The sequence below is a fragment of the Diadema setosum genome, chromosome 1 (genome assembly GCF_964275005.1).
Source record: "Diadema setosum chromosome 1, eeDiaSeto1, whole genome shotgun sequence".
NCBI lineage: Eukaryota > Metazoa > Echinodermata > Echinoidea > Diadematoida > Diadematidae > Diadema > Diadema setosum.
Window position 1 is genome coordinate 9,490,709 of NC_092685.1, and position 22,785 is coordinate 9,513,493.

General features: G+C 39.2%; 1 protein-coding gene across 1 annotated transcript in view; it reads left to right on the forward strand.

The window, feature by feature from the left end:
* The window catches only part of LOC140233988 (protein unc-79 homolog), a 53,763-nt gene that overhangs the window by 8,725 nt on the left and 22,253 nt on the right, over positions 1-22,785 (forward strand). The window contains exons 9-24 of the mRNA XM_072314078.1: positions 66-154; positions 795-864; positions 1,449-1,657; positions 2,059-2,149; positions 2,743-2,933; positions 4,038-4,065; positions 4,591-4,694; positions 4,835-4,922; positions 5,613-5,825; positions 6,447-6,782; positions 14,021-14,311; positions 16,307-16,597; positions 17,270-17,533; positions 19,716-19,733; positions 21,291-21,456; positions 22,581-22,705. Coding sequence (XP_072170179.1) covers positions 66-154; positions 795-864; positions 1,449-1,657; positions 2,059-2,149; positions 2,743-2,933; positions 4,038-4,065; positions 4,591-4,694; positions 4,835-4,922; positions 5,613-5,825; positions 6,447-6,782; positions 14,021-14,311; positions 16,307-16,597; positions 17,270-17,533; positions 19,716-19,733; positions 21,291-21,456; positions 22,581-22,705 — 2,574 coding nt within the window. The remainder of the gene's footprint in view (positions 1-65; positions 155-794; positions 865-1,448; positions 1,658-2,058; positions 2,150-2,742; positions 2,934-4,037; positions 4,066-4,590; positions 4,695-4,834; positions 4,923-5,612; positions 5,826-6,446; positions 6,783-14,020; positions 14,312-16,306; positions 16,598-17,269; positions 17,534-19,715; positions 19,734-21,290; positions 21,457-22,580; positions 22,706-22,785) is intronic.

Sequence of the window (22,785 nt, forward strand, 5' to 3'; positions counted from 1 at the left end):
TTTATGTGTGTGTACATATATATCACACTCACAAGAAGAAATACATTCATTTTTTATTCTTTTAGATGTGCATGGATCCATCTATTGCTGGGCAGCACAGCAAACATCCTCCTCCCTTATACCTGTGTTCAGTGTGCAGCGAGTATGTAAGCAGGTGAGGAACTATGGATATACTATCTTTTTTTTGATTTATCTCACTTGTACCCGTACATTTTAATGGATTCACCATCACAGCACCCAAGGCCCAAAAACTTGAGAAATCTTTCCAAATCTTCCCCTCTAGAACCAGAAGTGAAAGAGCTATTAAAGTTAATGCTAGTAAGAACATTGAGTACTGTTCATAGTTTCTTCATAGCAGATCCAAGGGTGCCCCCATTCAAGGTCCTGTGGAGGGGGGACCAATTCGGGACCAATTTTCACATTTAGTTCTTCATGAAAATGCATTGTCATTTTTTTTTTTCACCAAACTTTGCCGGTATTATCGCTGAAGTGATGGACTATATATTTTTACAAATGTGCACCATGCCCCCTTTGGGGATCCCAGTAGACCCCAGAACCCCCAAATTAGGGAATCTAAAAAAACAAACTTGGCAGGTATTATTGCCAGTGTGATAGAACATACAAATGAAATCATGCCCACTTGGCCCCACACTGTGCTGTATCAAAGTCAGTTTGAACAGAGCTTGAAGTTTCACATGAAGAGCAATTGCAAACTGTTTTATCTGTTTGTAGTCATCCTCTGTAAACTGTAAATCATTATCAGAAAATCTGTAAAATGTTTCCTCCTTGTGCAGGGAACTCACAAAACCACTTCAGAATGTTCTTACACCACTGGAAAATGTGTCCAAAACTTGTGAGAACAAGGTAAGAATCTAAAACTAAAGACTTATTTAGCTAATATTTTTAGTCAAGAAGCATATGAATAAGACATTGAATTTAGCAGAAACAAATGTTGGTGTTACTTCAACATGTTCTAGACCTGCCAGGATTCCCAGTCAAATGATTGCAAATTAAAACAACAACAACAACAAACAAACAAAACAAAACTAAACTAAACTAAATCAAATTTCTGAACCCAAAAATATCTACTATGTTTTGCAATCAGAAGCGAAATGTGCTTGTAAGAGTGAACAATGTAGTTTTATCATGTTGTAGATTGATCGATAAGGTGCCTCACTAATGTACCATAGTTTACAGTACATTACGCATAAACCAATGGCCTATAAATATTTTGGTTGAATAGCACCCTAATAGATGTAAAAATGTGCACTTGCTGTGTTGGTTATAATTGCATCAATACAGAATTATCACTCGTGTTGTACATTGTGATAGGCATTGTATGTATGATATTGTATTGTATGATAGGTAATGGTAATCCATATAATGATAATTTGTGCATCAGAGAATGGGTGAATATGTGCCTCATTGTTGCTCTTGCCACTTGGTAGAACTGTGCTGCCTCCGACAAGACTGCACTGTTTACCTGCTTTGCATCGGAGTGCACCGGCCAGCATGGCAACAAGCCAGTGCGCTACTGTCTCAGCTGCCACCATGCCATGCATCCCAGAGACAGCGACCATGTGGTCCAGGAATTCCCCACTGACCCTTGGTCATGTGACAAGGAGACCCAGATTGTGCTGGTTGAGGCCATAATAAGGTTTGTATTGGTCTGGAATAGAATGGATAGTCTTCAGAGTTAAAGCAAATGGGTTGGCCATATAATATCTGAACAATTTGCATCAAATTGGCTGAAGATTTTTCCCCAGAATTGTGTCAGAAACCCAGTGGCTTTACATGAAATGTTTTTTCGTGAGCCACATATTTGCGATTAAATTTGAATGCAAGAATAGATATTGGATGTCATGATAAACTTCATGATTTCAATACTCTGCCATTTTCTGGTAATGGTGTTAAAGTTATTTACTATTGTGACAATGAACCATTTTTCCTCCCCCTTTAGTTTGTAAATCTTAGCCATTACTTAGACCCAAACTGATATGTGGGATGAGATGAAGCAGTTTGCCTTTGGTATCTGGCATAATTTCTCTTCACCTACAGCTTGCTGAAAGAGGCCCATGTGGTAGAGAAAGACCCTCTCATGGCTGCGGCTGAGGTCGATGAACCAGAATCAGCAGATGAATTCTCACAGGTATTGATTTGCTGATTACAATGGTGATGAACAGCTGAAAGAGTTCTGACATTGTTTTGACCATCATTTTGCTCAATAGATGAGAAGCATACATTGTATTTGTGAAGGATAGTTGTTGCTTTCATCTCCTTGATTCTTTTTAAAAATTGCCCATGCAGTTTGTCCTTTACAATTGAGAAGGTTTGTTGGTTTGTTTGGTTGTTTTTTTTTTTTTTAAGACTGTCAGTACACCTCATCTGGGAAACTCTCTTTACGAGTATCAGTGAACCCTGATTGTGCAGTGGCTTTGATATATTTGAATGGAAAACAGACACCCACCTACCTTTGTGTGTACTAGTACATAAAATACTAAAAAAGCATGGAGCAGGCCAAGTAATGATACTGAAAGCTAAACCAGGGTTAAGTTAGTACTTGGTGAAAGAGCTTTAGGGTGTGTTTGCCCCTGTACTTCCATGTATTTATTCAGATTCGTTTGGATTAAAAATAGTTATCTGGCATTATGCTAAAGAATTATTGTGGGAAGTCAACAGTTCAACATATTCCTTGCCTTCGTCCTTGTTTACATGTCATTGTCCTTTTACTGTTGATGACAGGCACCACGAGAGAATGACATGTCTGAACTAGACTCCACGGAGGAGGATTCACGGCTGCTGAGTCGATACGGCCTGTGGCTGCTCATCGAAAAGTGCACTCCAAACGACCGAACTCCCAATGAGATTGTGGGGAGACTGTTGAGCATGCTGTTCCAGTGGTATGGCTTCACTGCTACTCTCACTCAAGGTGAGTGACAACTTTTCACACACATGATTGACACATTCTACTGGCTTGCATCTCAGATCATGAAGAGAATAGTTATACCCCCGCCAAACGAAGTTTGAAGGGGGTATATAGGAATCAGCGGACGGTCGGGCGGTCGGTCGGGCGGTCGGTCCGTTGCAAATCTTGCGTCGCGAACTACTTCCTCAGTTTTCAACCGATTCCCATCAAACTTGACACAGATGTGTGCCTTGGGTTGTAGATGTGCAAGACGTATTTTTTGACAGTACCCAAAAGTACGTTGCCATGGTAACGGCATATTATGGGCAAAAATGGGTACAAATCTTGCGTCACGAGCTCCTCCCACAGTTTTTGATCAATTTTTATGAAATTAGGTACAGATGTTCATCTGAATATGTTAATGTGCAAGACACATATTTCCGCAGTGGCAAAAAGTGCGTTGCCATGGTAACGGCATGTTATTGGTAAAATATAGGGCAAAATGCTTCATGGCAAAACTGCTTCATCAGTGTTCTTCCAATTCTCATGGAATTCATATTGAATGTTTGTCTTAGGATATAGGTCAACATGACACATTTCTTGACAGTGACAAAAAGTATGTTGCCATGGTAACAGCTCACATATTATGAGCCAAAATGATGGAAAATTTTGTGTTGCAAACTACTTCCTCAGTTTTTGCCCAATTTCCATGAAACTTGGTACAGATATGTGCCTTTGGTTGTAGATGTGCAAGACGCATTTTTCGACAGTACCCGAAAGTACGTTGCCATGGTAACGGCATATTAATGGCAGAAGATCAAGGAAAGATCTTGCGGATTTAACTACTTTCTCAGTTTTTTGACCAAAGCTTATGAAATGTTGTTTTGACCAAAGCTTATGAAATGTTGTTTGGCGGGGGTATAACCAGCGACATTTCTAGTTTGGCTAGGTTGCGTGCATCTTGGCAGTATTAGAGTAAATCATGTGGCACGCTGCAGTGTTCATCACAAGAACATTGTAAAATTAGGAGGATAGGTAAAAAATAATAACTCTAACATGAGTCTACAATTTGTAATATATCGCAGAATCCACTTCATTGTCTTTTCCTATTTTTTTTTTGTGCTACAGAAAGCATCGCCTTGGAAGGCCTGAAGAAGGATGTAAGTGTTAGCAGTTGTTATGTTCTTTAGTTTGAAGCAGTGTCATAAAGCCATTCAAGCTTTTGTAGTGCATGGTCTTCATTGCCAGTTGAGTGTCTGTTTTGTTTATCAGAACTTCTCTCTGCTATCTCTAGATATTTTTTTTTTGGAAAAATTATTATCTTATTTTGATTGTATGAAAAGAAATATACTCACAGAGTTGAATCAATGTTGCAAGAAGATGAATATATATAAAGAAAAACATTTCTCATTTTTACAGAGGAACATTTTGTTTTGTTTCTTCTGCTTGTTTCAAATTTCCTTGAAAGGACTTGATGTGAGAAACAGATTGATTTTATAAGGAGGGGTGTTTTTTTGTTGTTGTAATGTTTTTGTATGTTTAATTCTAATTTCTTGGCATAGTGACTTAAGCTTTCCTCCCATTGTTGATTAGTTTCTTCACACCTGAAGAGCCTGTGACATCCCCTTTAAGATAACAGATAGTCAATTTTGATGGCCCTGTTCTGCTTGATATTTGTATTGCAGTATGTCACCAACTGGCTTTTGAAGCTTCTCAACACAAACTTTGGGGTGTTTGTCTCCTGCCTCATGCCCACTCCAGCTGATTATGGGAAAGTTGGAGGACACTGGTAAGTTAGTATGACATGAATTCAGACTGACAAATTGTTCAAATTTTTTGGACAAAAAGCATTTATTCTCTGAACATTAATAAAGCCATTTAGGTATTACAATATTTCATCAAATTACATGCTTGGTTTCTATGATGCAGGGATACACTGTGCAGTCGCATTACCGAACTTCAAGATGGGCTGAAGAAGGTCTTTGCTCTGACACCATACAACACTATAACCTTTGAAGTAAGTACAGACTGTGTTTCGTGTACACATCATGAAGCTGTAGTGACTTGTGGTGAAGATGTTAAGTGTAACAGAAATACTTAATACTTAATTGCTAGAAATGTAAAAAGTGCTGTGGTTGATATATATTATATATTGTTCTCTCTGATGATCAATGGCCAAGAGCAAGGTGATTAGTGATGCTTCAAGTGGAAACTTTTAGTTAGAATGTTAGAATTGTACACCTTCTCTAAATATCTAGGAATTCTATCACAGATTTGACAAGCCAAAAGTAGAACAACACAAATCCCTTGTAATACTGACAAGATTTAATGTTCATGTGAATTGAATACATCAGGAAATTACAGGGTGTCTGGCGTATACACGTGTACACTGTCTAAATTTAACACAGTATTGCAAACTCTTTTGCATGTGAAGTATGATGTGGAGACAGGATGCTCCATCTGCTGATATTTAATCAACTATTCAAACAGATTTCATGAATCATCATCAGATCAATAATATCACAATTGTTGTTGTCACCGTCGTCATCATCATCATCTTCATCATCATCATCATCATCATCATCATCATCATCATCATCATCATCATCTTCTTTGTCATTTTTGTCATTATCTTCGTTTATTTGAATGTTTAAACAACCAAGTGGAAGTTGTATAATTGTATCTAAACCTTCTTATCATGCTTTAGGTTTGGGACCACATCATGCCAGCCTGGATGGAGTCCATCTGTCAGGAGATCCAGGAGGAGGATCTGAATCAACTCCAAGACATCCTCTGCAAGCTCTTTGACATTGACATGTGCCCGCTGCCCTTCTCCTCTGATAAGATGTTCCACTTCATCGCCATCAAGTTCAAATCCTCCCAAGCTAAGGACCAAGAGAAGGCCCTCCTTTGGCTCCAGGTACCATCTTGGGTTCCTATCCACATTCTCACTGGAGTCATTTTGATATTGGGTTTTTGTCTGTTTTGTTTTGTTTTGTTTTTGTTTTGTTGTTTTCTGTTTTTGTGTATGTGTATGTGTGTGTTCATTTTGTCAGTCCATGTTAATGCTTTTCCATTAATATAAGTAGCCATCTGACTTTAATCAGGTAGGGGGACAAGGATGCAGTTTGGCTGCTATGTCTATATCATAACTTCTGGAAAGTGCATGCAAGGTCACTGTCAGAGATTAAGTTTTTTTGTTTGTTTTTTGTTTTAGTCTGACCAATTACGAATTTATGTAAACACTTTGAAAATTCTGAACACAAATCCTGTATTTTAACATTGAGCAAGTACCTTGTTATCTATGTGCCTTAGAAACTTTAGATTAATTAGTAAATATACTGATGATTTTTATGTTTTTGAATATTTTTTAATTTACATACTTGGTCAATGAACATGTCTCAGTGTTCAAAAAGGATCTAGCGAAATATAGATCCTCCCTTTTTTTCAATTCTCTAGCCTCATCACACAATTGTCCTGATTGTTTCAGTTCTGTCAGGCCATAAAGTTCCTTGTACCATCTCCTTTGTGACATTATCAGATTCTGTCTGAGATGGACATTGTCATCCCCATCAAACTCCTGCTCTCCATGTTCAACGAGGGGCTGTCCTCCATCATCGACATCCAGAAGGCAAAGGTCGCCGTGTTCACCACCAAGCAGACCCTCTCGCCAGACAGTGCAGCCACGGCAACCATCAACATCGTCACCCACTCTTCCTCCACGCCCACAGTGGTGGGCATCACCGGCAAGGATGGTGACACCAAGCCCAAGGAGGAAGAGGAGGTTCAGCGTCCAGCACAGGTCATCAAGTTCTCATCAGACACCTTGATGCCAGCAGCACCTCTCACTCTAAATAAGGGAGATGGAGTGGTCAAGGTATTACATAGTTTTGTCCTTCTCTCTGTTGACAAAATTTGTCTTTTTAGAATGAAAATTATCATGATGGTTTTTGACAATTTCATCCTTCATTTTTTCACATTTGTATATTCAATTTGATTTGTTTTATTTTTTTTTATGCCTCCGCCAACGAAGTGGCCGGAGGCATTATGTTTTCGGGTCGTCCGTCCGTCCGTCCGTCCGTACGTCCGTCCGTCCCGTTTTGTTTTTGTCGGTATCTCAAGAACCGAGTGGTGGTTTTACATCAAACTTGGTATGAGGGTATATCCTGGGGGGATAATACTTTGTTTGGATTTTAGGGTCACGGGGTCAAAGGTCAAAGGTCACAGGTTATTTTTTAAAATGTGATTTTCAGGGTATTGGTACACTTAAACATAAATGCACAGGAAGGATAGTACACTGTTAGCACAATTCCCGCCATGGTGTCAGTCTTATGGTAGTGCTCTGATCCAGCACCTTACAATGCAGCACATCTATATGAAGGTCTTGGTTTCACTTTATTCAGACTTCGGGAATTTGTGATGATGCATGCAAAGGAAACAAGCCAAATAGCTCTATCACACACACACACACACACACACACACACACAAATCCAACTCAATAAATTGTTGATGGTTTTGCAAGCTCTGTTTGATAGCCAACTGTATGTTTTCCATCTGAAGAGGGCTGCATACCTCTACAGAGTTCATAATAACAAGCATTGAGTCATTGAACTGTACATGTCTTTCAAGTATTGTTCAATGGTGTGATCTTTCTCCATTGGCTGGTTCAATCAAGTAGCATACTGTACACATGAATGTATGCCATTTATACATGCATAAAATTTGCTATATATGAATGACTGCAGATCTGACACCGTAACAGAATGCCTGATCACATTTATATATTCATATATAATAATATATATGTTCACATACATTGTATATATTCATATAATCATATATTCATATATTCATATAGTCCTATATGTAGTACGGACCTGATGATCATTTGTGATTATTTGTAAATATTTGCAATTATACAGTTACAGACAAGCCTGATTTCCCATAGACCATGTACAAAGTACAGCCGGGCCAAAGGTGGGGCCTAAGGCCGGACCCAAGGCCACGGGCCTTAGCCCGGAACCAGGGGCCCAGTGGCCCAAGTGGGCCCAGGCCCAGTGGCCCAAGTGGCCCAAGTGGGCCCAGGCCCAGGGGCCCAAGGCCGGGCCGAGGCCAGGAGCCTAAGTGCTGGCCCAAGGCCCAAGGCCCAGACTGAGACCACTAAGAGTACCAGTCATGACTTGCTGTGATAATGATGTGACAGGCCTGTGCATACACATATTATGTAAATACACTTTACAGGGCTGTGCATATTATGTAAATACACTGTACACTAACTATACACAGTCATGACTTGCTGTGATAATGATGTGACAGGCCTGTGCATACACATATTATGTAAATACACTGTACAAGGCTGTGCATATTATGTAAATGCACTGTACACTAACTATACACAGCCCAGTCGCTGTATAAATCGCGACAGGGCTGTACCTGAGCAGCCCACAACACAGAGCAAACACAAAGCAAATACAAAGCAAATTTTACGATTGCATTTAGTTTTGATACTTGACATCATTTTTTGTCACCTCAAACGCATCAAAGACAATCTTTATTAATGAGACTTCATACCGTACCTGTTTTCCTGGGGTTATTTGTGGGAATTCTGCGATCTGGGTACTATTCGCAAATCTAACAACATATGAAAATATCAACTCCTGATCATGTAACGTGCATGTGTACATTTCTGTGTTCACTGCTGTATTCCATGAACATGAATTCAACAACTACTGTTATATCCTGTAATATGAGCTGCCAGGACAAAACTCACATACGCTCTGATTCTGCAATCACTTTCAAAGCAATGTATTGATACATTTCTGCCAGCTAAAAATTCTTAAATGTTGGTTCACCCATGTGAACGGGTACAGAAACTGAAGCCTAGGTGGTGGGTTAAGCAGAATTGCTGCTGTCCTTACAGTCCCACTCATATGTTTTCATGTTAGTCTAATGCTAGTTTGTGGCAGTAAGAGAGTGCCAAGCAGTTTGCCAAGCAGGGATTCAGCTGGATGTCGAAAGTGATTAGCCATTCTGATACTTGAATTTAACAATACCATTTAACAATTCCATACCACCTAAAACCCCAACCCTATCAAATTCTTTAGAATTTCTGCTATCAAAACAATGATAGGATAGTCTGCAGACAAAGTAGATTTTTTCTGTCACAAATCTGCTGTTACTGTGTTATTACCTCCGCCAAGGGGGAAGGTTATGTTTTCGTTACCGTTGGTTTGTTTGTTTGTTTGTTTGTTAGTTAGTTAGTTAGTTTGTCTGTGTGCAAAATAACTCAAAAAGTAGTTAAAAAATTTGGATAATAATGATAATACAGGGTACTTATAATGCGCCAGTTCCACATAGTTAACGTGCTCAAGGCGCAGTAGAAGAAGTAAGTCATGAAATACAAAAATCCTTACACAAACATGCACATGAAAATGAATGACACAATAATGATAATGAAAAAATATACATCATAATATACAATTCTACTGGAAAATGGTCATGAACAAATGAGTCTTGAGGGCAACTTTAAAGGAGTCAACATTCGAAATGTGACGGATAGCTTGAGGCAACTGATTCCACAGGTAAGGTCCAGCATGTGCAAACGACCGATCCCCCTATGATTTCTTCGTTTTTGGAACAACAAGCAATCTACAATCGGATGACCTTAAACATCTGGAAGGATTATAAAATGTCAGTAAATTAACATTGTACTCTGGGGCAGATCCATGTATGCAATGAAAAACAAATAGTAATAGTTTAAATACAATGCGAGATTCAACAGGTAACCAATGCAATGAGGACAAAACAGGGGTAATGTGAGTATTTCTCCTGGTAAGGGTAACAATGCGGGCTGCTGAATTTTGCAATTTTTGTAACCGTGAAAGTTGAGATTGTGGTAGCTGAAATAGGAGTGCATTACCAAAGTCAAGTCGGGATGATATAAGAGCATGAACTATTTTTTCTGTGGCTGAACAAGTTAAATATTTGCGAATAATGCCCAAATTGCGTAACTGATATCTCACGGATTTACAGACAGCAGAGATCTGAACAGACATGGACATTGTAGAATCAAATAATACTCCAAGATTTCTACATGATTTAGATGGAGCAATAACCACATCATTGTCAACCGTTAAAGAAGGAAGACTAACCTTGTCAAGTAGAACCTTGGAACCAATAAATAACAACTCTGACTTTTCCTGATTTAACTTCAATGAATGCGAGCTCATCCACTTTTTGATATCATGGATGCAAGCCTCAAGTTTTTGAATGATGTCAACGACATTGGTTTGGGTAGGTAGAAATGATGTATATATCTGGATATCATCAGCATAACAATGATAGTTAAAAGAGTGACAATGTAAAATCTCTTTCAAACCAGTCAGATAAATCGAGAAAAGCGTTGGGCCCCCGACAGATCCTTGTGGGACACCACAGTCTAATGGAGCAGGATCAGAGTTTGCATTATTAACGCAAACAACCTGAAACCTTTCAGATAAGTATGACTTGAACCACTCAAGAGCTTTACCATCAACACCTAATGACTTCAAAGTATTCACCAGAATCGTATGATTAACAGTATCAAATGCTGATGATAAATCAAGCAGTAAGAGAACAGTAATCTTTCCATCATCCATATCTCTCAAAATATCATTGGATAAGTTAACTAGTAAGGTCTCAACACTATGATGCGGCCGATATGCTGACTGACGGTTATCTAAGAGATTATTCTCCAGCAGATAGTCTGATAATCGTGAAAAGACAACACGCTCAAGAATCTTGGACAAAAATGGAAGGTTCGATACAGGCCGGTAATGCTGCAGAGCCTCAGGATCAAGGGATGGCTTCTTTAACAAAGGGTGAATGTAAGCCAACTTCAATGAGACTGGGACTGATGCCTGCTGAAGACTCAAATTAACAATGCTGGCTATTATAGGTGCAAAAACTGTAGCACACTCTTTCACTAAGATGGTAGGAATCGGATCTAACTCGCAGGACTTTGGTGATATGTTGCGCAGAAGTTTCTCAATCTCAGCTGGAGTGGTAGATTCGAATGATAACAAAGATGCACTTGTTTGCAAGGGTGGTTGAGGGGTGACATCTGCATGAAATTTGCTACATATGTTACTAATCTTTGACTTGAAGAACTGGATGAAGAGCTGTGCCAAGGATTGAGCATTCACATGAGCTGGAAGGGGTGATGACTTCTTACGATTCAGGAGACGATTAGTCACACTAAATAGACGCTTCGAATCCGATCCGCAGTCTTCAATGAGACTAACATAGTAGTTACGCTTGGCCTTGCGAACAAGAGAATGAACAATCTGTCTCTGATGGGAGTACAGCTGCCGATCTATCTCCAGTTTGCCTTTGGTACGCCATTTCCGTTCAGCTTTTCGACAGCTACGCTCAGCAAGGATGATCTCATAAGTATACCATTGAAACTTGCAGGAAAGGTTTAGATTGATACAAGTAACAGATGATCAAATTTTGGTAGTGATCTGAGAATTTTGGAGGAATTTATGAAGGATTTTTGATATTTTGGCAGGTAGCCGGGTCAATGAACTTGGGAGTTCAGGCTGCGCGTATTTGAGGTTTGCATGCGCGCACTAAAGTGCGTGCTCTAGTTTCTGCTAGGGCGAGGCACGCCGTGCAGCTGAGGGTTTATGACGTAACAAAGGCTTATTGGGAAATTGGGCGACTTTCAGCACACAATGCTATAAGTATATGTATGGGTGGAAATCACTTCTATGGAAGAACAAGATCAGTGGTGGAAATGAGCTGCATGCTTGGCGGAGGTCTGCGCTCTCAGAGTGCTTCTGTAGTTTTGAATGTCTTCCTCTGTGAAAAATGTGAAATCAATGAAAGGAAAAAATATGGTACCTGGTAAATATTAATAGCTGTGCACATTTTTCACACATGTACTATACAATGTATGACAGTAGCATATATTCACTCACAAAAAAACACTGATACATGTACAAAGGAGTTAAAGAATCAGCAGACATAGTTTTACAAGATGTATTGCAGAGTTCAATTAGTATTAGTGTTAGTAGTAGTATTAGTATTAGTAGTAGTAGTAGTAATAGTAGTAGAAGTAGCAATGATAATAATAATGATAATAGTGGCTACTTGTATAGCGCACAGGTCCGCTTTTTAGTGCTCATGGCGCTTCATAAATGAAAAGATAGATATAACACATGTTCAAACATGACAACAGAGAAGAAAATGGCAAACAACAACAAACACATACCAGATAAAGAATACAGTTGTTCCGAACATTATAGACTGCAATTATAGTCCTCAGTGTGAGAGGAATAGGTAACGTTTTGAAGTTTGGATTTGAATGTTTCTGTAGATGACAATTATAGCTGTACACACAGAGAAAATGTTCCAGTTAAAGAGGAACATAGTCATACAAAGTGTATGTATTTCACATTTTTCAGTATTTTCAATCTTTCATATCCATATGCAATGGGCATAATGGACTCATTTGCATATCATTTGCATAGTATGCTATCATGGGGTGTGAAAGTATGCTGAGTGTTGACATATAGGTCATCCACTCATTGTATCCCCCGAACAGAGTTCGGAGGATACTATAGATTTGGCCTCGTTGCGCCGCGTCCGCCGCAGAGATTTTCTTGTGAGCACTCTACTGGCTGCAGTTCTTCTTAGATCTTCAAATTTGGCATGAAGGTGTGTTATGGTAAAACGAAGATGCCTATTGTTTTTGGTGATGGTGCCCTCGCTTGTTCAGTCTAGTTATACATGAAAACGTAAATTTAACAGGGTCTGTTTGTGTGTGCGACGCTGGCCTTGCTTCGCGACCAATTTTTTTTATGCTTCCGCCAACGAAGTGGCCGGAGGCATTATGTTTTCGGGTCGTCCGTCCCATTTTGTTTTTGTCGATATCTCAAGAACCGTGTGGTGGTTTTACATCAAACTTGGTATGAGGGTATATCCTGGGGGGATAATACTTTGTTTGGATTTTAGGGTCACGGGGTCGAAGGTCAAAGGTCACAGGTTATTTTGTGAAAAAAAAGGTTGAAAATTCATGTTTTTCTCCATATCTATCGCAAATGGTTCAAGGTATCTTCATGGAACTTAGTATATATGCTTGTTCCAATGGGCAGTGATTATCTAGGGAAGTTGGGGGGTCATGGTTCAAAGGTCAGGGGTCAAAGGTCAAGGTCAACTCCTCAAAATATTACTACTTTCCTTATATTTATGCAATGCCTAAAGGTTTTTTTTTTTTTTAACTTGATGTATGCATGTATTACCCGATAAATATTCTGTGGGAAGTTTCTTGCCAAAAGGTCAAAGGTCAAAAGGTCAAAGGTCAAGTGAAAGTGTTCAATTGCACTTTTTCCTCCATATCTCAAAAGTAACTCAAGGTATCATCATGAAACTTACATATTTATGCATGTTCAACCTAACAGTGATTCTCTTTGGAACTGTGAGGTCAAAGGTCAAAGGCCAGGTTTAGATAATGCTATTTTCCCATTTGATACTGAAATTATACTTTTTCTCAATACCTTGAAAATTACTCAATGCATAAACTTATAAAAGGGTCAAAAGTCAAGTAAAAATCATCAGTTCCCCAAATACCTGTACTCTGACATTTTTAATCATTCATCCAATTGAACCTAGTTCTAGGAAAGTGAACATTCAGCACATTTGTGGCAAACCTGTCATTTTAATATTTTGCCAATTGTGTGAAACTGTCATCACACATTGTCAAGACATTGTACTATAGACCTATTAGGAGAACCATGCATTACCGTATGGCGGAGGCATATCAGTCGCCGTAGCGATATATCTAGTTTGTTTTTGCATTAGAATTCTTTATATTTGATATGAGAAAGTTGACAACTTGTTGTTTTTATTTCTTTAATCAGAGATGGTATGTTTATTTTTCCTCAAATGCAATGCATAAATTTAAAGTTGTATGGAGCGTAGATTGCCCAGGCATCTTCATTTTAAAGGTATGATGCTTACAATGCAATTTTAAACTTCTAGTAAGGTATCAATAATGTGCATCTCTTTTTCATAAACACCAGATTTGTATCATAATTTCAATGCCTGATTATGAAGAATATTGTTTTCCACAGATCACAGAGAGCTTTAAACCAGGTGAGACCTCCAAGCCGTCTGATCTGCCCAAGCCGAGCGAAGCATCCAAGAAGATAGAACCACTGAAGCCGAGTAGCCTGGCCACTCCCAAGACCCTGCCCTTGGAGTTGCCCAATGGGGTTGGGGGCACGCTGCCCGCTGAGCCCCCTCATGTGACCATCGACCCCTCCCCCCTGAGTCCAGACAAGGATGAGAAGGCTAAGATGGAACAGACTGAGGAGGAGGTGCTCCGCTGCTTTGTGCTCATGCTGGATCTTCTTATTCTCCAGGTCAGTTCACAAGTAGGCCTACTTTATATACACATCATATATTTCACATGGTTTGTGCTATACACAAATTTAAAAACACATGAAATTATTTTCTCAGATCCCATTATGAATGTGACATATATATGCATATATTTCTACATTCATTTCTGTACTATCCAGTCGCGAATTTAACCACTTGTGAAATTGCCGGGATGTCCCGATTCATGAAATTTTACGTTGCTATTCATGTATGGCATATACAGTAATCATTGACTGAGAGACACTAATGTCACAGGGTTTGACTGTGAAACATTTCCTACACATCTGTAAATGTGCACCAAAAAAAGAGAGCATTTTTAAAATTCTCAGTTGGAAAAACAGACAAACAAAAACACACTAAGATGAAAGCAAAAATGCTGATCATGAATAGAATGATTTGCTAGAAACATTGCAGAAAAACACCAGAAGGAGCCACTTCTAAGAGTATTGAGATTTTTATGCTCAGGCGATGTTTCATATAGTCAATCCACTGATACGAATGAAAATGAATTATCTTACAATTGGTTAAAGATAGATTGATATTTCAACCAGTGGAAATCCTCATACAAACTCCTTAATATTTTTTTTTCTTCCAACAGAGGAAATATTTCTGAGATTTCTGGCATTTTCACCTGAATTTCAATCTGATTTATGTCATTTTTTTTTGGGTGTAATTATTGTTTTGAAGTAGTTCTTGTTTCATGATGTATTTGATGTGAAAAGTGTGTGCTTTGATTCTACATGGATGTAAATCCTTGACACTGGTCAAAAGATGACATCCTATTACTTTTTCTGCTGGTGCACATGGACCAGCAAAATGTTTGAATAATCGATGCCATATATAGTCCACATCACAGCATGGTTAATGAATTCTTTTCTCTCAGTTTCTTCTGTACAATGTAAATGTTGTGATTTCGTGGAATGTTTCCTCTTAATCCATCCCAGTATATGTCTCTCTTCAAATGATATCCTAGTCACAGACCTTTCCCATACCACAGTTATCCCAATCCCAATCCCCAATGAGTAGCGTATTTAAAATCCTTAATTGCATATAAGAAAAATCAACATTTGCTGCAACTCACAACCATGTAAAATGGGGACTGAAAGTGTTTGATGCCAAAGTTGATGGTTGAAGGCTTGTGTATATATAGATATTGCAACAGGAATTGCATGCACACCTGCCAAGTACGATGGATTACTTGGTTATTTGTCAAAGTGTGGAGAATTTAGAGTCTGAAATATTCCTTGATGTAGTCTTCCATTTTGTTTCATGTGACAAATTGACTCCATTTTTGTCCTCATGCATGCATGAAAGTAATAGTAGACAGTGGAAGAGTTAGTGATGTATTTCCCCCTTTTTTTTCTACAGCAAGCATGCCTGGACACACTGATCAAGTGTCTATCTGTGGTCTTGTAGAGCTCTACCCTCCCACACCAGTTGTGTCTTGTTTCTATCAAGCTTCCCCTCAACGTTGTTGGTATGCATGCCAAACTTGCATGATAGCTTCGCACATCCTCAGAAATCATTGCAACTTGCTGTAACCTGTGATTTAATTGTTTCTTGATATTGCAGAGCATGATGCTATTTATGATAAAGAGTAACTCAAATATTTTGTGCATGTGTAAAATTTGCATTGTAGAAGAAAAGTTAAATACAGTTTGTAACCATAGGCTAGAAAGCAGTTTGTTGGGAAAAAAGGAGAACAGATGTAGTCTCTTAATCAGTTTCTAGTTTAGAGAGAATGGAGTAATATTTTCAGAAGTATTTAATTGGGCATACTGTGTGAAAACCAACTATACTTGCACATTTCAGTATTAAGTATAGACAGACATTTAATAGTTTTACTTTTAATTTTGAATACTCAATTGAACTTCAGAGAACTTTGGGGAATTTTAGTAAACATTGTATAACTTCTCAAATGAAATCATACTTTACACCCATTAATTGTTCCCCTTACCCACTATCCTTGTGTTCAGAGTGACCTGCAGTACCTGCCATTCCACCAGGGCCTAGAGCACAGCCAGTCCAAGGACTTTGTGGCCCTCCTCACCCAGATGCTGCACACGCCCTGGGTGACGGAGAACATGGTGGAGCCTGCCTCCAAGGAGGAGGAGAGTAAGGAGGACAAACAGGCCACACCCAAGGGGCCAGGAGAGCCTGGTGAGGCCAAGGTTGGTGGTCGAGGGGCGGCAGCAGCACACAAGAAAAATGAAAACAGCTCTCTGCGGAAGAGATCTATTGGACACAAGTGCACAGCAAATTATGAGGTAAGCTGGCCAACGTTCAAACAGATGTGTTAATTCCAATTGACTCTATGTAAAACGTATGCAAAGCAGTCAATCAATATTATTTATTGATACTTCTATATTCAGGCATAATTGTGCATGTATACTTTGTGCTGTAGAGACTATTGGGAATACAATATGAGATTCAGGTTTCTACCAACCTTTAGTAATTTGCTGGCTAGCTGTTGTCCACTCCTGTGGACCTCTTAGAGCCAACTGGATTACACCATTTCTCTAGCACTGCCTGCTTGTTTTTTTATCATTGAGCTGAAGATTGATGATAAATTGTATCTGGAATCCCTATTGAGTGTGGGCTTGATTCTCTTGATCCTGATGGACTTTTACTTTTCTTTGCCAAAAATTTCCTTTTTTGGCAGGAAAAAATAGGGAATGTTTGGCAGTTACTATGTATGTAATTACATATGTCGTTGCCTTCTTTTTTTGATCTTTCCAATAAGTGGCCAAATCCAACTCCCCTCGACATTCAAGCAATTCATTTCATATCTAAAGTAGCTAATTGCTTTTCTCCATTGGCTCCTTGAGTCATGTTTCTTTTGTTATGTGTTTTTCACAAGCCTACATAACAACAGTAACAGTGAAAATGATAGACACACATGATTCCAAGTTTTGTGTGTCCACTCTTCTCATCCCCAGGCCATGGGCACCAATGGCTGCAAGATGACCTCTTGCACCCTGTGTGAGCTGTGGGCACTCTGGTTCCAGCTCTCCCTCAAGCTGCTGGAGCGCATTGCCCCGGGTGGCGAGACCAAGGTGTGCGACATGCCGGATGTCTCGGAGTACCAGTTTGAGCGCTGTCTGGAGGAGGCACTCACCATCTGTAAGACCAATGATGTCAAGGGCAAGAAGAACCGCGGCATTATGGACCGTGGGATGAGCAAGCACAAGAAGCTGACCAAGGTAAAACCATGAGGATAAGGAAGAATGAATGATAGAGTTGGAATGAAGAGGAATAGAGAGAAGAAGAAATATTGGGTATTTTCAAAATCTGTTCATGAAATCATATGACACTCATTAACATTATGAGTATGGGGTGCAATGTATACTCATTCCCCCCCCCAAAAAAAAAAAAAAAAATAAAATAAATAAAGAAGAAGAAGAAAAAGTTGTGGTATATTGTGACTCTTTCATTGTGACTTTGACCATCAAGCTTTGGGCACACTTGAGTATCAAATGTGCCCTGATCGATTAAGTTGGTTGAATGTTCACTTATGATCTCTTTGGCCCTTATTTCTCTAACTTTTCTCCTCACAAACATATGATTTGAGTTGATATCAAACTTTAAAACCATCTGTTAAATAATAAAAAGTTTTGGTACCTCAAAAGCTTCCCTGAATTTCCTTGTCTTGGTTTGTGTTTCAGGTTAAAGTACGTTGTCTGTGAGAATTACTCGCCCCAAAGTGCTCTCATGTCTTAGTAATCATGCAATAATGGTTTCGTACCAGAGCCAACGCTGTACAGCGTCGATAAATATTGTACGAAACCACTGACTGCGACCAGCAGCGTGCAGCCCATTGTACGCATAGCTAACTGCCACCAGCAGCCCCATACGCATAGCGTAATGGGGCTTCGCATTGCAGCATTCAGGATCATGACAGAATTAGTATCGCGGGTAAATGTCAACTTAAAATTCAAAGATTTCTTCGATTTGAAGACTTAACAATTAAGTTGAAGTACCATGTATTGAAAACAGGCTTCGAACAACGTTTGGTTCTGCCAATAGCCCCTTTCTTTTCGAATTGATGACTGAATGTGACTCGATCGGTCGAGAGGACCTTGGGAGAGCTACTAGTACATACACTGGATACCATGGCCAGCGCATGCGCACACAAACATCTTATCCGTTCATGGATTTGAAATTTGTGTGCATGTGATGTGTTCGCATGCACTGGCTGTAGTATTCAGTGTACTGTATGTAGCTCTCCTAAGGTCCTGTCGACCGAGTCACATTCAGTCATCAATTCGAACAGAAAGGGACTATAGGCAGAACCAAACGTTGCCCGAAGCCTGTTTTCAATACTTCAACTTAATTGGTAAGTCTTCAAATTGAAGAATTTATGGGATTTTAAGTTGACATTTACCCTGCGATACTAAATCTGTCATGATCCTGAATGCTACAATGCGAAGCCCGATTACGCTATGGGTATGGGACTGCTGGTCGCTATGCGTATGGGGCTGCTGGTCGCAGTTAATTGCATGATTACTAAGACATGAGAGCACTTTGGGGCGAGTAAGTCTCACAGTGTTAGTTATATGAAAGGTACTTTAACCTGAAACACAAACTAAGACAAGGAAATTCAAGGACACTTTTGAGGTACCAAAACTTTTTATTATCTTTAAATGTTGATGTCTGCACTAGTTTGGAATTGTTTGTGCTATATCGAGTGAAACTTTTCTGCACAAATACATGTAGAGACTACTAAAGTGATTATAATTCCTTAAAGCTGGCTTGAGCAGTTTTCTGAGTTATGTTGATTGAATTAATCATAGAATCCTTATTGTGTCTACCTACTTTATGATAATTCATTTTTATTTTTATTTTTGAAGCTGGATGATTTTATTTGACTTTAAAAAGCTAATCAGTTTTATTCTAGCCTGTTGATTGTTGATGGTCTGTCCATCTTTTCAATACTGTGTTGTTCCTCTGTTGTTTTCTTGTTTTCTGAAACTTTACTGCACTGCTCAGATTTATGGATTTCCTGCATTCAAATTTTGACTCTCACAGTTCATTCTTCTTCTCACGATTTGTCCGTTTTCTTTTTTTTTTTAATCTCTCTCTGTCTCAGTACACAAGTCTTTTCACATCCCCATGAGTGCTCATATACTTTTACCATGTATCTTTTCTTCATATGAAATGTCAGTTGAATGTGGCCGTTCTGTTTCATTCAAGATATTATCTCACACTTGAAACAAATACATTTCTTTGGTTTTCCTTTACCAGTTTACATTTCACAATTTGCCATCTTGCACCAGTGCTTAATCTTGTTGTTTTGTCGTCTGTTTAAGTTTTCAGTTTTCATTTCTCATTTTCACCTCTTGAAAACTCTTTCCATTGTTCTCTTCTGTTGGTTGGAAATCACAGGGACTCACTGTCCCTGAGGTAAATATCAGTGGTGGAACTGTCCAATCAGAGTCTGTTTCGTTGACCTATGACCCCACCTATGCCACAATTTAGTTGCTACTTGCATTCCCATGCTGCTACTAGTTGCCAGAAGGAGCAAATGCACTAATAATGAAAAATAAGAAGTGACCACAACCGACATATATTATTTCCTTCCTGTCGTTCCTATTGTTCCTGTCTTGTGTCGTGGATGGTTCTCGTTTGTGTTATTTGTCCATGAGATGCTTGTTTTCAAGAAGAAACAAATGTGGTCAAATTTGATGCAAGACACTACTGTGAAGACAGTTCTTGAATGCGTATGCTTGTTAGTCTTCTGTGTCCAGAGAATTGGTTCTTCTTGGTATGACATTAAATGTGAAAACACAGAGCAATTCCTTTTTGGCTATTGCAGTCAACCAACTGTTGAAAAGTCTATGTACTGGTAGAGTGTGTTGGACAACTGTGTAATCTTCCATTAGAACACTTATTTGACCATAAATTATGATGGGATGGTGTGAAAGAAAAGCTAACTGAGTAATGAAACTAACTGATTAACTAACCTTGTGACTGTATTTATGTTTTCAAGGGAATGTGTGTTCATAATGTTCGTAGTGCCCGCAATGGAGTGGTGCAGAGCTGCCCACAAATTTGTCTCATTCCGCAAACTATCATTGATTTGCCACGCTGGTTGTTAGTTCAGTTTGAATTACAAACAAAAATGATGAACATGCTGTATCTTGTGACTGACATCAGAAGAGGAACTTGTATGTATTGAAATGTGACCTTATTACTAGAATGATTGAATTCTTCCCGATGTTTGTTAGTTCATTTCTCTGTGAAACACTTCACACAAATGTTCACCTTACTGATCACTTAGTGATAGGGACAGTAACGCATACTTTGATAACACAAATTGTGAATGTGACCCAGTATATCTAATGAAACTGATGCTACCTGTATCCCTGTGCTACTTTTTCATTTGCACTGGCATGAAAGTGGACTAACAGGCCTTACAGCTGTTAACCGGTTGAGACGAGTCCCGTGTAAACTCGGGCAGGTGTCTATGGGAAATGTGTGTTGTAGCAAAATCAAACCATCCTCAGCGGGTTAATTGAAATGAAACCAATGTGAAGTAGCATGCAAGTCCTTGTCTTTCCAAGAATAATTAGAGATGTAATATATCTCGCAAACAAGAGTTAATTGGTCAATTTCAATGCCCTCATGCAGGAATCTGCTGAGATATAATTGTCTGATCAAAGTTCAGGTATCCTGGGCTGTTTAGTGGGTGACTTGGCATAGGCAGTAGTGATGCATGCATGGTTTTTGACGGCTTTCATTCAAATTGATAAATTGTCTTAAAATCTGTTTATTAAGGTCTACTTTCTTCCAAGAGCTTTACTAGTATTCCTATACAATGATGATTTGTCTTAATAGATTTAAAAACAATCATTTTATGTCGGCTGTCAAGTTTTAACAACTTTAATTGCCAGCATTGACAGAAGTAGTGAATTAGGACTGGATGCATTCTGAGAGGTTATGCTTTAATCCCCCACATAGAACAAGGCTGACTCCACAGCCCAGGGCTTGCTTGCTGCTACAGAGGTCCGCACTGAGGTGCTCAAGGCTGAGACCGTCCAGACTTTCTCACCTGTATCAAACCTGAAGGCAGAGAAGGAGAGGGCTGCCAAGAAGCCAGGACAAGGTGGCCTCAAACCTCAGAAAGGTAAACCCCTCCTGCCTCCTAACAACACCAGTGAAAAGTTAGAAAAAAAAAAAAACTTAATAGAGAGGATAAAGCATGTCTTCATGCTCTGGAAGGGGCACTACTGTATATCCATGTCTCTGGCAATTTAAACCTTTACCAGCACTTCTCTTTCTACCTTTGTGTTTCATGCTGATTTGTATTCTCATCTTCATTCCATTAGGGATTATTTGTATGTGCACATGTATGTCAGATGCATATTATATTTCAGAGATGGCATTTGGACTGTCATTTATTCTGTGCTAGTTATCCTGTTAGGTAATTGTCATCAAAACTCTGCCTGATCTCCATAGCATTTTAGTTGAGATGCCACTGATTCATATGCCCCTATGTGTCAAATGTATCAGAATATGGCCCGTACTAGAACCGCAAAATGGAATATGAAGGTTGATACCAGTATGCTTTTGTTTGTGAAATTGGCACAATAGCAATTATATTAATGGTATTCTCAACACAACATGACTTTCATATCTTTGTTATAAGCAAAATAAGGATAGTGGGAGGTGGCAGGTAATCTGTAATTCTGTGTTGTCCACCACGTGATGTATCTCTTTCATCCCAGACAGGAAAGACAGCAAAAGGCCGATCCCAACATGAGTGAAACCACTAGTGTTAACTGGCTGTCTTATGGCAAACAAGGGGACTAGACAGTCTGATTCACTTGATCAACTCTTTTGTTTTCTCAACATAAATGTAGTAAAACCATGACAAAGCTAAATGTGACAAGTGGAGCTACAAATTTTAAAACCAGAAATTTTCGCATGAATGAAACTTTCGCAAATATCGCGAAGAGCCATGATGCGTGAAAGTAAAATGCATGCCGAAGTTTTTGTCTAACAGTCTATTACATGTAGTATATACTCGTATATTTCATGGCCGGCAATCCACGAAAACCATGAAAAAGGCCATCAGCTTCAATTCATGAAAGTTTCATGCCACAAATGTTTCTGGTTATACAGTACTATGTAACATATGGTCAAGGCCTGTATGTATATAGAAAAAAAAAAAAGGGGGGAGGGGAAAGAGGATGAATGGTAGCAGCTGACTTCTGTTGCCTAACTGTATGGATGTTCTTCCTCCCCCAGGAGACAAAAGCAAAGGTGGCAAGAGGGACCAGGACAAGTCCACCTGGCACACTGGCCATGGAGACTTCACCATCAAGTTGGAGGAGCTGCCCAAATCCTTGCAGTTACTCTACATGCTGCTCCAGGTGTGTATTTACACAGGGCTAAAGAGTAATATGGAACCAAAGGGCAAAAAAACACTCTTTGCTGGACACTATGCTTGATT